Source organism: Amphiprion ocellaris, chromosome 9 (assembly GCF_022539595.1).
Source record: "Amphiprion ocellaris isolate individual 3 ecotype Okinawa chromosome 9, ASM2253959v1, whole genome shotgun sequence".
Classification (NCBI taxonomy): domain Eukaryota; kingdom Metazoa; phylum Chordata; class Actinopteri; family Pomacentridae; genus Amphiprion; species Amphiprion ocellaris.
Window position 1 is genome coordinate 21,885,792 of NC_072774.1, and position 17,069 is coordinate 21,902,860.

Below are 17,069 nucleotides of genomic sequence, written 5' to 3' on the forward strand. Positions count from 1 at the left end.
TTCTTGCCAGTCATGATTTACAAGATCTTTCTTGAGTGCCATGATTGCCTTCTGGCGATTTTGTTCTAACAAAATTACTAGTCTGTGTATTTGTTCCTACGTTTTCCTTTTTCTCCATTCTTAACACAGCAAAGACAGGCAGATGATCACTTACATCAGTCAGTATTAACCCACTAACTATTCTCACATCGATTACATTAGTAAAAATATTATCAATCAGTGTTGCAGCATCTTTGGTTATTCTGCTCGGATTTACAATTAATGGATGGAAACTCAAACTAAACATAACATTAACAAACTCTGCGGTTTTCATATGATCATTAGATTTTAATAAATCAATGCTGAAGTCACCACAAACCAAAATAGTCTTATCATTATGATTTTCATATAATCCATAAATCTTCTTTTTAAATTGATCAATACATGACCCTGGTGCTCTATAGATGCAACTAATTAATATGTTTTTGGATCTTTCAACCTCAATTTCAATGGTTATACATTCCATCAAATTATCAATAGCCATGGTCATACCCCTAATAACTTTACATTTAAAAGCAGACATCATGAACAGTGCCACGCCCCCTCCCCTTCTATTGCCCCTGTTTTGCCAATACATTTCATATCCCTCTAATCCATCCTGTAGATCTTTTTCATCACTCAACCAAGTCTCTGAAATTGCTATTATAATAAACTTGTGTTGAAGCTGTTGAAGGTAATCTTTAATTTTGGTGAGATTACTGTAGAGACTCCTACTATTAAAATGAATCACTGAGAACCCCTCCATCTTCATACTGGAATTAAACTTTTCTTCAACTAGCTGGTTGTTTGTTATTTGGACATCTCTGTTTGTAGAGTGTTTGCAGAACCTTTATTTGTGTGCAATGAACTGAAATTCATGACCAAAAAATAATCATTTTAAGGTTTTTGTCAGGCTTTAATATGTGTTATGGGATTGAGGTCAGAACAGAAAGTCACCTCTCCACTTTTATGGAAAGACTTGTAATGTTTTCTGAGCTGACACAAAAGCCATTTTATTGATCAGAATGTTGGTGTAAGTATCAACAGGTCTTATTCTGGTCACCTGCTGGTCAGATTCAGTGGGATCTCCTGCAGCCAGAAGGAAGGATAAACGGCATTATTGCTTGTCATAGTCAACGTAGAGTGGATATTCCAGAGTAATTGTTCAGAATGCAGACATGGAAGATGCAGCATTGATTCATCTCAAGGAGTCAACAACCTTTTTGTGACAGGCAAAGAGGTAAAACTTTTTTTATACAATCTCTTAAACTGAGCAAAATTTATTGGACCTCTGCAAAGACAGGCTTGCATAAATAACCTGGGTTTTATCAACACTCTGAGCTAATATTTAAATCTTATTTTGATTTCAAAAAATGAATGAAGATTGGACATCAGAATTTGAGCCTTCTGAGTGACTGTGAGTGCACACTCAGTTTGAACTCAAGGTTTATCATCTATCATTAACCATCTGACTATGTAATGTTAACCAGTGTACAGGACTTTTCTTGTTCTGTGTCTTACTATTGAAAGGTTGTGTTGATGTTTTGTCATTTGAGGCATATGGAGTAAAAACTTGCTAACTGTGTCCATATTATACAATATATTCAACTAACAACCTGCAAGTGTTTTTTTTTCTAAATTCTAAGAGATATCAGCAGTGTACCACAATGCACAGATTCTAGTGCCAGTTTCAGTCTTTAGTCACATCCAGGGGTCTATCTGTTTTGACTCTGCTGTGCTGAGCATTGAAGTCACAATCCTGTGTGCAGGTGTTCAGTCTACGGATTCTTTATTACACTAAAAAAGGAGAGAATGTGGTTTGCAAAGTTACTGTAATGGTGCGTATCTGACCAACAGTCACTGTCACCTGCCGGTTTTCACTTCCTTTGCATTTTGTGGGTGAGACTGTCTGCTGTGCTGCATCTGTGCTGTCATAACCCCTGAGAACATTAGTTTGTTGCTGTGTACAAGTCTTTCACAGGCTTAGTTTCAGTAACTTTGCTGTATGGTTTCATTCATTTTATACTGGAAGTAAGTACAAATTGTGAAATTGGAGTTTAATTGCAGTCTCTGCTGTCAGAACAAAGAAAATGCTGAAATAAAGTTGCTAAACACATTTCATCTGTGTTTTCTTAAGTTTTATCTTAACAGGAAATGGCAGTGTGAAGGGACAGCATTACATGAATACATGCGGTTTAAGTTAGTTTATACTTTTCAGAAGGAGTTATTTACTTTTTTACTTACATTTGTTGGATAGCTATAGCCAGTAGAATAGAATAGAATAGAATAGAATAGAATAGAATAGAATAGAATAGAATAGAATAGAATAGAATAGAATAGAATAGAATAATACTTTATTGCTCCTTTGCAAAATTACTTTGTTAGTAGTAATTGTCAGTAGATTCATAGATTAAACTTTTCAGATTAAATTATGTCAGAAGCGCATGATAAACTTAATGGCTCCATACCTTCGGGGTTTGTGACTTCTTATCTGTAGCTCCATGAGATTCCCCCTACAAAATATTCAGAATAAAACACAATAGCTTGTCACAACCAATGTATTACTTGGACATTTTGAGTGTATTTATAAACCTAGCTCCACCTTATCCAGTTACAACAGTAATATGCTGCATATTCAATGCCCAATGTAATAGCAATGCACAATGAGTTCTTTGATCTTTTAAGCACATTTTACTGTTTACATTTTTAGAGTCATACTTTTACTTGCTGTGAGTAAAATATCTGAGACCTTCTTCCACCTCTGTTCTACCACTCAGACATAAGAAATAAATGCAGCGAACTTCCCAGCTGAACAGCAAAGACACGCGTCACTATGAGACTGTTTGAATGTTTTTATTCCAAAAAGAAGTCTGTGTGTCTATAGGTTTGAACAATAGGGCAATTGCACTTTCATCCCAACTCCTCCCATCGTCCCCCCTTCACCCACAAGCACACTATAGAACCTCTTTCTCTTCAATAGGAATAACAATTTAATCATAATATTCAATTTTAATAATCCATTTAGCACTAGTATAGAAATATGAAAAAAATACCAAAGAAAATAACATAAAAGTAGACAAATGCTTGTTTTGTGGAGTGACTGTTCAAACACCCCATTTGTTTGTTTTGTGACCCTCCCTCCGCTCTTAAACTCACATTCAGAATGTTTTGGCTGTGTAGGGTTTGCACCCTCCTCTTGCTTGTCCACTCAATGCTGCGCCACTCATAAATGCTTCCAGCTGACGGTTCAAAGCTGCCAATAACCACTTGATGACTATATGGTGCTGTCACATATCAAGTTTTGAAAATTTGTAAGAACCAAAGAGGACCTTAAACTAACTCTAAAGACAGATCTGAAAACAGTGGGTGTACAGTTTAGGGAGGAATCAGAGACGAAGATGTTGTGGGTGAGTATGTTTTTGTTTGTGTGCGTACTGTGACAACTTGAGGAAAAGGTTGGCTCATGTTGCTTTGTCAGCATTCTGGACACAAAGGCAGAAGTACACAAAGAGAAACATCAAATCAGGCCTGTGTCTGCTTTCAGCAGTCATTCAGAGACACAGCATATGTGCAAACATTGTTATCATTTTCTGGAACACAACATTGTCAACACATTTGCTTTACTGCAAACTGCATAATTTTATACAGCAATACAATGCTACCCTAAACAACAATGTCTGCATTTTTCAGAGATTTGCAAAGGGTGAACTGGTGGTTTTGCTTGTTGTCTCCCTGTTTTATTACTGGATATGGATGAGTGGGAAGCCGGTGAGAGATCCTGCCCTTGTTGTGGCACTAGCAACTCCTGCTGCTTTTTACGATCTGAGATGATAGCGGGACGCTGCTCAGTTAGAGGTTAAAACAGCTGGAAGCTTCATGCATATTGGAGAAAAAGCTAAGCTTTGAGGTTTTCGTAGACAAGGGTTGTATGCACATTTGTATATTAAAAAACTGATATGACATTAAAAAAAAGTTAGCTATGCTGTCAGAAAGGAGGTAACAGTGGCTCTCGGGAATCAGCTGTTGTAGCTTTACATTCATAGAAGAGTGCAACTATTTTGTTCTGGGATGCAAGCAAAAATCTGTGACTAAGTATTTGCATTACTTGCATTGGTGTGCCTGACATTTAGCAGGTTTGTTCTTGTGTTGTTTTCATTTCCCACCCGTATTCTGCATTACATTGCAGACTGGCAATGTAATGCAGAATACGGGTGGGAACTTCTTCTGCAAGTTCTGCATGATTCCTCTGCTGCTCTCTGCTGCTACATTAAACTGTACTATTGTGTCCTCACAGGTCACTCGCAGGTGTTATTATAATCTGTGGCTAGTCCGTAGGATTGAGTTACCGCAGTTTGGGGTTGTATTTTAGCTTCATGATAAATTGTATAAAAGCTGAGCACTGCATATATTAGTGACATTTGTTCATGCTGGTTAAGTCATATTATTTTCATTGGTTTGGTTTCTTTCTTTCTTTCTTTTTAAATCTATTTTAGACATAATAGTGGAATATAGGGACTTTTGTTCATGTCTTTCAAGGATGTAGCTGATATGCTGTTTTGGAACTAACATGTTTGCATTAAAAGTCATACAAACAAAATAGTAGATGAACTGTTTAACAGATACATTTGCTTCTATGGCAGCATATTAAATTCTGTGTGTACTTGATGACAGAAACCGAAGTAGAAATTATGCTTTACTAGCCAAATGTGCTGAGTGCCTGTCATGATTTCATGTAAGTCATCAGAATACACTTCATTGTTTTACTACGGATAGAGAACAAATCTGATCTGTTTTATTTGACATCTTCAACTGCAACAAGGTGAGCAGAGAGACTGCATTTGGGTGAATAAGACTGAGCTGCCCACATGGTAAATTATGTATTTAGTGGATGTGGTTTTTAACATTTGTTGACAGTTAGAAAGATATATAAATATATAAGCCTGTTTCCCTCTAAACATGTTGGCTTCAACTGTGAATGAGCACCCAGATCACTTTTCCATAAAAGTCACGGTGGAAATCGTACTACGTTAGACCTACAAATACGTACACATAATTTTCAACACAGCACCAGTGTGGACGGCTTGAAGTCACAAGATTGCACAATGTACTGACATTGGAGCTTTTCACATGGCAAATATTATGCATGTACCATGGCTCTCTTCTTCACTGTTGTGGGTATGCCTGCTGGATAAATGCTGAATAAATCATGATGTGAAGTGCACACAATTTTAATTTTAAAGTAGCAAAAACAAACAAATCCACCAGCATTCCCTTCAAGGAACCTTGTTTACACAGTTTAGATTCTGCACTGTTTAGCAACAGTTTCATACAACTACAGGGCTTTAACATTAACAAGATAATTAAAGATGAGATTCTCTTCTCAGCCATGATAAAAAAACAAAACAAACAAAAAAAAAACATGTTTTTCTTTGAAATCTATTTATCGGCATGTTTGACTGTGTTCAACCCTCTCCTAAATGAGTTCCCAGCCACTGAGGGGAGTAATTAGGCGATCAAAAGCTTGAGACAGTATTGACAAGGCTATGTTGAGTCTATGATTCTGGCAGGAGTCGCGACTGTGGATGGCCAAGTCAGTCTGCTGAACAGAGAGAAGGGAAGAAGCGGCAGCTAAAGCCTGCTGGCACATTAACAAGCTCCTTAAAAGATGCCCAGAATTAACAGATCAGGACAGATCTAATAATGGAAGTAGTTCAGCGAGGGATTTCTCATTCCAATTCACTAGTGTCCTTTTCCCTTTCTGGCTCTCTCTATCTCCTCTCTTTCAGTTATTCTCTACCTTGTCGGTCTTGGCTTGCCCAGTCTCTCTATCTCATCTATGGTGTCTGAACAGAGGTGAAAAAGAAGTGAAGTCTTGGCAAGCATTACCCAGGATAAAGACACACTAATTCCACATTTCAAAACCTCTTGCTCATGCTCTTTCTCATTTTTTGTGGCTGTCTGATTACACTGGTAGAAGGGTACTGATGCTAAGTACATCATTTCCCTAATCTGAGCAGTTAGAGACAGACTTACATGAAGCACAAATTTTGCACGTGTGTACACCCATGCACGCACAGACACACACACAGAGTAAAGAAAGACAGGCAAACTGTTTTCTCTGCTACTGTTTGCATTATGTTCTTTTGAAGTCATTTTATCTACCTTCCTTGAAGTCATCCAAAAAGCAGCTATGGGGCACAGGGAGGGACACAAAACTCTTGACACAATTAGCCGTTGTCAAGTTTCTTAGCATGTTAAAATCCACCATATTGTCACACATAGTCTGTATTTGTTACTCCCACTTAGGACAATGGTAACAAAATAAAGACAACAAAAGAAAAAAAACAACAGCAAATTATTCTCTGAAGTCTTTTAGTTGCTGTTTTAAATCACATACGTATACAGTATGTCATTCAGCAGGGCTTCGTTTTACTGAAGGGCTAGTTAGCTTCCAGGGAAGTGTCTGTGGAAGAAAACCAGCACTCACATCCTTAAATGTGAGATGAGAGGGGAGTAAGGAGGCAAAAAGAGGCCAATGGAAACCATCATCTGGTCATGTGCATTTCCTCTCAGATTTGTCCAAACTGAGATGTTCATCACAACTGATTACAGAAGACCACCTTATAGCCAGTTCTACAGCTATAAGCCTCAAGCTCAACATGAGAATGTGTTAGTTATCCTCATTCAGCTCTCTTTGTAAGGTCATTTCATCTTCTGCGAGCTGGCCTTGATGACTTCAAATCCTTTCTCTTCCCCTTCTCTCCCTCATCTCCCACTTTTTTTTTGTTCTGAGATGAATTTCACCTGTGGAAATGGTGTTTCTCTAAGCAGCAGAAATGTCTTTCACTAACATCACAGGCTCCCTGCAGTCCTCTCATCTACCCTCATCTGACTCTGGGCTCAGTCCTGGTCTCCCAGTAGGTCTGTGGTGTTGCTGCTCTGTGAAGGTGGAATGGGTCGAGGAGTGTGAGGTGGTGGACTCTGATTTAGTCGTCTTGGGCTGGGTGCCCCTCCACCCTCACTGTCTGTGTTGGACGAGGACGGGGGCGGAGGTGGAGGTAGCCGAGGCAGAGGGGCAGATGAAGGTGGTATTCTTGTTGATGTCGATCCTATACTGCTGCCTGATCTTAGGCTCTGTATCCTTCGGCACTCCTGGCAGATCCTCACGTGGGTGCAGCTGCGAGCAGGCAGCATCACAGGCGTGGGGGCAGGTGGAGGTGGGGTGGTGTTGGCACCCAGTGGATCATCTAGAATCCGCTGAGGACCAGGGCCCAGATCTGGCGGTCCTGTCCCACCTGCTCCACTTCCAGCTCCACCTGTCAGGGGGCCAGCTCCGCTATACAGCTTGCCGTTGCTGAGCCGCATCTCCCGGACAAGGCGCAGGGGCCGAGGGGCCCCCAGAGCAATGCGGGTGGGGTGGCGCAAGGCTGCTGAGCTGCTCAGGGGCCGACGGCGGCGCATACGGGAGCTCTTTTTACAGGAGACGGCGTTTCGGAACTCTGTGATCATCTCCTGACAGACAGACACCTGGAGGAAAAAAGGAAGGAGGGAGGAAAGAAGGAAAGACAGAAGGGAAGGAAAAGGGAAGGAGGCCGAAGTAGGGGTGGGAGTGCCACAGACACAAAGTATGCAGGCAGCAGAACAAGACAGTGGTAAGGCAGTACATAAATAACAGAGCAGAGGGAAAATAACGTAAGGAAAAACAAAAACAAACAAACAAAAAAAACAAGGCGGCAACGAGGCAGGAAGAACAGACACAGTAGGCATGGTGAACAAAAAAGTTGCAGCAGAAGCGAGGGCACAGAGATTAACAAATGGATTGATGGTTTTTAAAACAGAAATGAAGAGGTGATGGGAAGGATGTGGAGATGGATAGAGATGGGAGAATATCCAAGGAGCAGAGAGAGTTATTACAATCCAAACACACAGAACACCAAAATGTTGCTTAGTTTATGAGCACTTCATTACAACACTATGAACAGACAGGCAGGCTTGCAAACTTAAGCGCACATATACAAAAGCATTCACTCATACGGCAACTGTGCAATCCTCTTAGACACACACTCTAAGGCACACTTCTACATCAGTAAATGTTTTTCATCATTCCAACAGCAATGACTACTGTAATTTTCACACATGACAAACAAAATGCATTGACATGTCCACTACAGACGAACATTCTCATTGAAATCATGATAAAAAGTTATGTGCTCACATAAACAGAAACAGTACTCATTATTGGAAAACAGACACTGATGGCCGAATGACAGGAGGTGTGTGTGTTTGAGAGAGAGATAGAGGGAGACGCACAGTGAAATGGGTGAGAAGTAATCCAACAATGGAAACGAAGAATACCAGCGTACATGTGAGGCATGTAAAAGAAGATACATCATGACATTTAATGCCAGAGAATTAGGATCACACTACTTGTTTATGCAAGCAAATATTGGCATTTCTCAATATTGCTTCTTCGTACTATCATGTTTAGCTCACAAACACTTATTGCCATACTGTTAAACACCAAACACTAAAAGGGCACGATGACATCAAAACAGGCAGAACATGCACTGAAATTCTCAATTTCTTTTATAATTTTTGAACACTGCAGTTCAGAGCCGCATACTTCAACATTCCTCTCATCTCACATGCACATAACACGTTGAATCTCAAATGTTACAGCACACACAAACATGTACAAATGGAAGCAAAGGCTGAAAAAGAAATCTACCCATTCTCACACACACAAACACACACACTACATAATCAAAAGGGCTGGCAGGATGCCATGGGAACCTACTGGGGAGTGTCTGTGGGGTCGGCGAGGGCAGGTATGGGGGCATACCTCATCGGTCTCTGCCGAGCGGCGTGTGGACCACACAAATTCCATAATGGCCACAAACACGGCAATAATGAGGCCACAGATTAGAACCACAAAGATGCCCCCAATGTTCTCCATGCCCAGACCTGAGACAGGGCCACAGGAGACAAACATTAGTGCATACATGCAAAAACACATCAACAGTAGTATCAGTTGTCAAAATAGTTTGGGCTGTCTTGGAGTACAACATAGTCTGTAGAAATAGTGGAAAAGCCTGACAGTGAAGTCAGTTTTGTTTACATGAACCAACATCACAAATCAATAGGTTGCTTTAGAAACCGCTGCACATACATCAACGATACAATCGGGACGATAAAACTGCAAACTGTAATCATATATAATCAGAACACATACACACCAATCAGGCATAGCATTATGAACACTAACAGGTGAAGTGAATAACACCGATCATCTCTTCATCATGGCACCTGTTAGTGAGTTGGATATATTAGGCAACAAGTGAACCTTTTGTCCTCAAAGTTGTGGTTGTCTGTAGTGGTCAGGATCTATCAAAAGTGGTCAAAGGAATGAACAGTGGTGATCTGGCCACAGGGTCATGAGCAGCCAAGGCTCATTAATGTATGTAGGGAGCGAAGGCTGGCATGTGTGGTCTGATCCAACAGACGAGCTACTGTTGCACAAATTACTGAAGAAGTTAATGCTGGTTCTGATAGAAAGGTGTCAGAATACAGTACATCACAGTTTGTGGTCAGGGTGTTCATGCTGACTCCTCTGCACCACTGAAAGAACCAACAATGGGAAAGTGAACATCAGAACTGGACCACACAGCAATGGAAGAAGGTGGCCTGGTCTGATGAATCACGTGTTCTTTTTCATCACATTGATAGTCGCTTATCTGGGGAACACATGGCACCAGGATGCACTATGGGAAGAAGGAAAGCCGGCGGAGGCAGTGTGATGCTTTGGGCAATGTTCTGCTGGTAAACCTTGGGTCCTGCCATCTATGTGGATGCTTCTTTGACACATACCACCTACCTAAGTAGTGTTGCATACCATGTAGACACTTTCATGGAAACAGTATTCCCTGATGGCTGTGGCCTCTTTCAGCAGGATAATGAGCCATGACACAAAGCAAAAACGGTTCAGGTATGGTTTGAGGAGCACACAACGAGTTTGAGGTGCTGACTTGGCCTCCAAATTCCCCAGATCTCAATGGAGCATCTGTAGGATTTGCTGGACAAACAAGTCAAATCCGTGGAGGCGTCACCTGGTCACTTCCAAGACTTAAAGGATCTGCTGCTGACACCTTGGTGCCAGATACCACAGCACACCTTCAGAGTCTAGTGGAGTCCATGCCTCAACAGGTCAGGGCTGGTTTGGCAGCAAAAGAGGGACTAAGACAATATTAGGCAGGTGGTCATAATGTTATGCCTGATCGGTGTGAAATTATAGGCACTGGCATCCACTTTGGAAGTAATGACAGCCACATTTTATTACCAGGCTGTCTATTGCCTGTTTCCATTCACCTGGTGAGCCCTAGTACCCATACTACTATACTATTTAGTATGACAGAAAAAAATGTAGCATGTCCCACTACATTCAGACGCATTTTGCAATATGCAAGCTACATGTCTTTCTGACCATTCTGAGCCGCAATCCTCCGAACAGCTGAAGATCCATCACATATGTCATTGTGCTTCATGCGGGTATAAACACGTTGAGCCACTGAGAGAGCACTCACTGATTACAGTTCATTTGACAGATGAGCGTTCTCTGCAAGGACGACACATTCAAGTGTGCTAAGCTAGTCAGGCTCTAGCTCTGTATCGGTTGAACATTTATCAGTTGGTATCTCATCTAACTCTCTACAAGAAAATAACTCTGTTGAATAAAATGTTGAACTATTCCCTCTTGTACTTACTCAAGTGACATTTTTGTGATCTTTGGAAACATTTTTGTGATCTATGGAAAATATAGGACTTAAGTTTTTTAAGCTTGACCCACACTGGGAACTAGAAGTCTAGACATCTCTGTCTCTGCAGCTTTACTTTTGACTTTTTTTTTGAAGTGCCCCTTGTAAGTACAGCAACTGTACTTAACTGCAATATTACATTGCTACAGTGCTCTTTTCACTTAATTTAAATAATCATGATGTTAAAATGTCTGAGATAAACTGTACGGATAAAGATTAACAATACAAAAACGTCTGGCATGAACAATTTTGTTGTCAATCATTTTCATCTGGCAGCAGTAGCATGAACAAAGATGCATTTTCAGTGTCAATGTGATTCATAAAGTTGCAGACACATTCTCTCCAAAAAAAAACTGGTATTACACACGCCTAAGACAACCAGAAGACATTTGGGAAAATAAACTGTGCAAAGCACCCTCCACAAGGACATTAGTTAGGCATTAGCCATCAGCTGGACTGTAGCAAAGAGGGAGGAGGCTATTTCTTGGGACATTAGAGAGAAGGAGGGAGAGGACACAGACATCTGCAGTCAACTCACCCTTGGCACGGTGGTCCTCTTCTTTAGGACACTGGCCTCCCTCCCACCACCTCCTCTTCAGTATCTCCAGCCTGTTATTCTCCTGCAGCTGGAGGATGGCCAGTGTGATCTCATCTCTAAACGGAGATCCTGGAAAACAACAGGAAAGCAGTATAAGAGCATGGTAGACAAGGACCAGAACAAGAGTCCAGACAAGACAGGAGTTATTTCAGATGAGGGGGAAAAGATGAAAAGAGAAACCATGAGAGAGAAGGCTATGGAGTAAAACAGAAAGAACTGCTGCTGCAGCTTTGAGATGGCTCCAAGTGCTCTTATGGTGAGCATAAAAAGAGGATTAGTGAGAGATAAACAGTGAGATTACAACCAGGCAGAGAGAGTGGTACAGCTGCTGGCCAGACAGCATATGTTATGAGCTCAGTGAACAGCATATATAGAAAGAAAACAGTGTCTACAAGAAAACGGCCTCTTCGAAAAGTGTTGACAGTTCAATGGATCATCATGAGTATTGACTAAATGAATGCGTTTTTGAGTAAACCTATGAAAAGATTGCAAACATCAGCATAAGCATGAATAATAGCTTTGTCAAAATCAAAACAGAAGGAAACAGCTCCCTTAGCTCATTCCAAACTGCAAATAATAAATGTACCTACCATGGCATCTAAAAGTCAATATTTAAAACATACCTCAAAAATCAAACAGAAATGTAATAACAGTGAATTCTGCTTATTGTAGTGCATACCTCCATTTACAGCGCGATATAATTTTACCTTAGAGAACGACTAGCTGCCTATTGCCAGTTTGCATGTGTCTTCATGCTAAACTAAGGTATTCTCTGGGCTGGAGCTTCATATTTACTGAACAAACTTCAGAGATATCAATCATCTAACTCTCAGGAAGAAGGCAATCAAATGCATTTCCCTAAATGACTAATTAACTTGTCTAGGGCCTGAAATGTTTGCATACCTAGAGGTAGTGTTTTTTTTTTTTTTTGTTTTGTTTTTTTTTTTACAATCTATGAATGTCTCTTCATATGATCTCCCAAGACCTGTTTTTTCCCTACTGTCTGTCGCTCCTTTATTCCTGTATCTGCTCTCTGTGCTAATGTATGTAACTCTTCTTTTATCTTTCCATTCCTCCACACTCGTGGTTGATAACAAAAAGTCTAACCATGACTAAACTCTTCACAGTAATCCTGTGACATCTCCTCTATGAACAAAAGAAAAATGAAGCTTCACTACAGGTGGCCATGTTTGGAAAAGAGATTATTTACATGTTCATTACTTGCATGTGAAATACTAATCTCACAGAAAAAAAATCAACTTAGATCTCAGATGTAATCAGTTTCACATCTAACTTAGCTCCCTTCACTCATGTTTAAACACTGCATTCTGTCGGGCATGCTCAGTTACAGTATGCCACTTTCATGCCAGAACTTTGTACTGTGAAGGTTCACCAGTCCTAAAACCCACTCTAGTCTTCAAACAGGTCACTGGGGCTACAGGTGACCTCCTTCACTCTCAACTGCTAATAGCTCCTAGACTAATGACTGTACACTTGACTATTTTGGGATATTTCAAGATTCAGTCTTGAGCTTAAATGTTATTTAAAATACCCTGTAAGAGCTTTTTTTTTGTTTTAACTGTCTAAACATATTATATAACAGGCCAAAGACAGTATATTTATATACCTGCTATTGCACTGAAATCACCATCTTAATTTTCCTTTTATTTATGTTACCTCTTTAGTTACATGGAATACAAATTCATGCTCTGAATGTGAATTTCTTGTTTACAGCCATGTCATTGTTTAGTACTATTCCAATATCAAAAGATCAATTTGTAAACAAGAGGTGTTACTGTACATATGATAAGTTTCTGTTTAGAGTTCAATTCCTGGCACGGTTGCGATATTAAAGCTTCCGAACCACAAACATATCACAGCAAAGTGGCTCTAATGATTGTTTTTATTGTTGATTAATTTGACAATCATTTTCTCAATTTATCGATTAGTTGTTTGGTCCGTAAACTGTCCGAAAATGAGGGAAAATGTTGATCAGTGTATCCACAAGCTCAAGATGAAATCATTTAATGTCTGGTTTTGTCAACAACTCAAAGATTTACTTTCATAAAGGGGTAAAGAAATCAGAAAATATGCACACTTAAGAAGATGTAACCCGAAAATTTTCCTTTAAAAAATACTTACTGAATTGATTATCAACAAAGTGGGTGAGTAACTGAATAGTTGACAAATAACTGATTAACCGTTGCACCTCTACTGCAAACTAAATCCTTCAAGACAATGGTTCTAGTGACCAGGCCTCCACCAAGGGTCTGCAAGATCTAAAGGATTATGAGATGATTACCAATGTAGGAAATGGAATAAATCAAATCTACTCTGTGATTCACTCTTTTTCTCTTTACTTGAGCGTCAAAGATATATGGCTACAGGTCTGATGACTCAAACACAAAGTCAATCCTCGACCTCTGGCCTAAGGTAGTCTGGAATAAAGCACATTTATGAGCCACCTTCTGCTTGAGCATGGTGTTCATCACGGCCAATGCAGCCTGTCCTGCCCCTAAAGTCAGTCTGCAACGTAGTGGTGGACCCACTGAGCGGTGTCTCTTTTCAACATCTGTTCATAGGCAGAGTGAAAGATTCAGATTACACTTGCGGTGGACCATTCCTTTTTAATTTGTTTGCTTTTAACTGATATGTTTTGTTTCAGTCTGTTTATTTTGAAAACACAGTGGCAAATGTGACGAAGCACAATATTTCTATAGTGAGTGTCGTATTTATTGTGACTGATTCTTGTGATTGCTTCATAGGGAATGTAACATGTTTAAGTAATGATGAGAATTTAAATTAATGGACTGAACTGATGAATCTCAGTTTGCATAATTTTTGTGATATAATTTCCTCCTACAAGTTTATGAAATCTACATTGTTCCACATTTTTAGGTTGTTACATGGCAGTTAATACATTATTAGTTTCTAGATGAACTTTGCAACGTTTGCTTTTGGTAAATCATATCTTAGTATTATTACCCAGTGGCATGCCAATGCCGTAGCCCTTGGTGTCCAGCAGACCTCCTATCTTTGTGAGATTACAGTTGAGGCCGCGATGGTACTCGTTCATAGTACTCTCCATCAGGAAGGCATACTTGGAGTTGAGCACGCGGGCGATGCCCTCCTCTGTGCTTTTCACAAATACACTAGGCTGCTTGGAGTTCATGTAGTTCCACATCCGCTGGTACGTCTGGTACCGTGAGTTCTGTAGAGCAATGGGAACAAAAATGAGAATTTAGAAGTGACTGCAGGTGGGTGTATGAGCTTCCCTATGTGCATTACATCTGTCTTTGAATAAGAAGGAAAAGATGAAAAGGGAACAAAGGACAGAGGGAACCACATACAAAGCAAAATAGATGCTTTCTAGATTAACAAGAAGGGAAGTACGCATGAAACTGAAAATCTAGTGTGAACAGTAACTAGCAGAGGAAAACATCAATGGCAAACAGAGGGGGGAAAACAGGAGGAGAGCAGAGTGAAATAAAAGCAAGGTGAAACAAGATAACAGATTATTTGTTCATAGTGTAGCTAATGCATCATCTACATGATACAGATTGAGGTAAATCAGCACACAGGAGGTGGTTTAGCGCTTAACAAAATATGGCAAGCTCCAAAACAGGATTAAGTGTTTAAGCATACAATTACATCTTGTATCTCTGTGTATGACAGAAAAAAAGGAAAAAATGAGAGAGGGTTGCATCTGTGTGTAATAATGTGGGTGTGTTTTGAGTGTGTTCTGTGTGTGGATTAGACATTGAGCAGGGTAATGTACTATAGCAAGGAAAGTGGCTTATGTAGGCAAACAGACCAGTCTTTCTTATATCCTCAATATGGACAAATACTAGAGGATGAGAAATACACTCACAAACTGGCATGTAGCCATTTCCCATCGATACACACAAATAAATTCATTCTAAATGCTCAGCTATACACACTCCCACATGCCAACACACACACACACACACACACACACACACACACACACACACACACACACACACACATTATGACAAGCACAGATGCTAGCACAGATGCCGGAAGCGTTTTTATAAGCAAACACAGGCCGTCAGCCACTTAACACAAACAGCCATAAAGAAAACAACAGAGAAACTCAGAGATATAGCAGCAAATATGAGGACAATAATTTACCCTATTTACAGCAACGAAGCCAGAAACACTGCACTAAGTAATATACACTGTAAGCACAAAAGCTTTATGAATAGCTATTTCCTCAGTTGCAATGAAGGTTATTCAGGAAATCAGGAACCCAGCACAAAGAACAATTAAACATGATTGCAAAATAAAACACACATAATTATTCACGAATCCAAAACACAAAGACAACCAGAGACGCAGCTGCAGTGGTGAGCCATACCATGAAGAAAGTCATGGTGCTCCCTCCATGGATGGTGCCATATTCAATGTTGGTCTGGTCAGCCAAATCATCTGGAGACTCGATTGGAGCCTCCATCCTCTGGACGGTCAGGAAGGCTGCCAGGTTGGCCGTGTAGGAGGAGATGATGATCAGGGTGAACGCCCACCTATGAGGAGGAGACAAGGGAAAGAGATCGAGTACTTTAAGTGTGGAAATATAGATTAAAATTCCTGTCGTGTATCCAGAATTCATAGATCACAAAATGCATCCATTCAAATAAACAGCAAATTAGTAATCTACATTTTGAGCTGATCCAGCAGAAGAAAAACTTGACAATTCAACATATCGTTCCACATTGAAAATCATATAAAATTCAGTATTTCCACAAAGCAGCCACCTTACAGATCTGCAAAGAATGAGACAGAAACAGTAAAGCAATACTTCTCAAATTCTTACATGCAGGGTTAATATTGCCAGGCAATCAAAAATACTCCCCACCCAAAACCTCGCAGATGGGACTCTAAAAATTTTATTCAAGACAAACATCCTGTACTCACTATACTTATTAATAGCCCTTATCTTGCTCAACTCAATGTATTATGCTTTTCCTGTCCTCCTCTACTCTGTATCGCCTTAGCTCTTAGCGATCATTGTTTCCTGTGCAGCAAGAATCTCTTTCAGAGTTACTCTGTTGCCACCAAAGTATTATCAGGCTAGTGTTCCTGTAGGGTTAACAGTTTTTCAGTGTTTGCAAAAAAAAAAATAAAATAGTGCTCAGGGATTTTAAATTGTGAATCTGGCATCGGCTGTATGTCTAAAATTTACTATATAAATGATATTACCTTACATAACAAATATGCTTTAAAAAAAGCATACATGCAAATAAAGATGCAGTTTTTTTGTTTTTTAGCTAAGTAACCAGTGAATACACTTTAAATTATCTACATAAAGGTAACTGAGCTTTTGCAGATATGCTCCTTAAAATCTGGTTTACCATGAGTTTAACTATATATTGACAAGATGGTTGAATATAATTAAATCTGGTGTGAAGACTCATATATATTACTTGGACCTCTAGTACCTCTGGTTATAATCTTTAAAGTCACATATAATTTAACTGTTTTCAATCCATCTGATATTATTATTATGGTACAGTTTCATTACTACTGTATTAATCTTTTATCTTTGCTGTTACTACCATTTGGCACTCATTGTTTTGTGCTTCTCTTTGGCCTCCATGCCATACAAATGCAGTTCTAAT

General features: G+C 39.8%; 1 protein-coding gene across 8 annotated transcripts in view; it reads right to left on the minus strand.

Annotated features, from left to right (window-relative positions):
- Positions 1-2,856: 2,856 nt before the first annotated feature.
- Positions 2,857-17,069, minus strand: part of grik5 (glutamate receptor, ionotropic, kainate 5) — an 85,894-nt gene continuing 71,681 nt past the window's right edge. For 5 of the 8 annotated variants that reach the window (XM_035950852.2, XM_055013678.1, XM_055013676.1 and 2 more), the window contains 5 exons: positions 15,809-15,974; positions 14,413-14,638; positions 11,368-11,496; positions 8,816-8,982; positions 2,857-7,545 (listed from right to left, as the gene is read on the minus strand). In XM_035950852.2, coding sequence (XP_035806745.1) covers positions 6,919-7,545; positions 8,816-8,982; positions 11,368-11,496; positions 14,413-14,638; positions 15,809-15,974 — 1,315 coding nt within the window. In that variant the 3' untranslated portion in view covers positions 2,857-6,918. Of the gene's footprint in view, positions 7,546-8,233; positions 8,271-8,815; positions 8,983-11,367; positions 11,497-14,412; positions 14,639-15,808; positions 15,975-17,069 lie in introns of all 8 variants that reach the window. The other 3 variants (XM_035950855.2, XM_035950854.2, XM_035950853.2) reach the window with 3 other exon arrangements.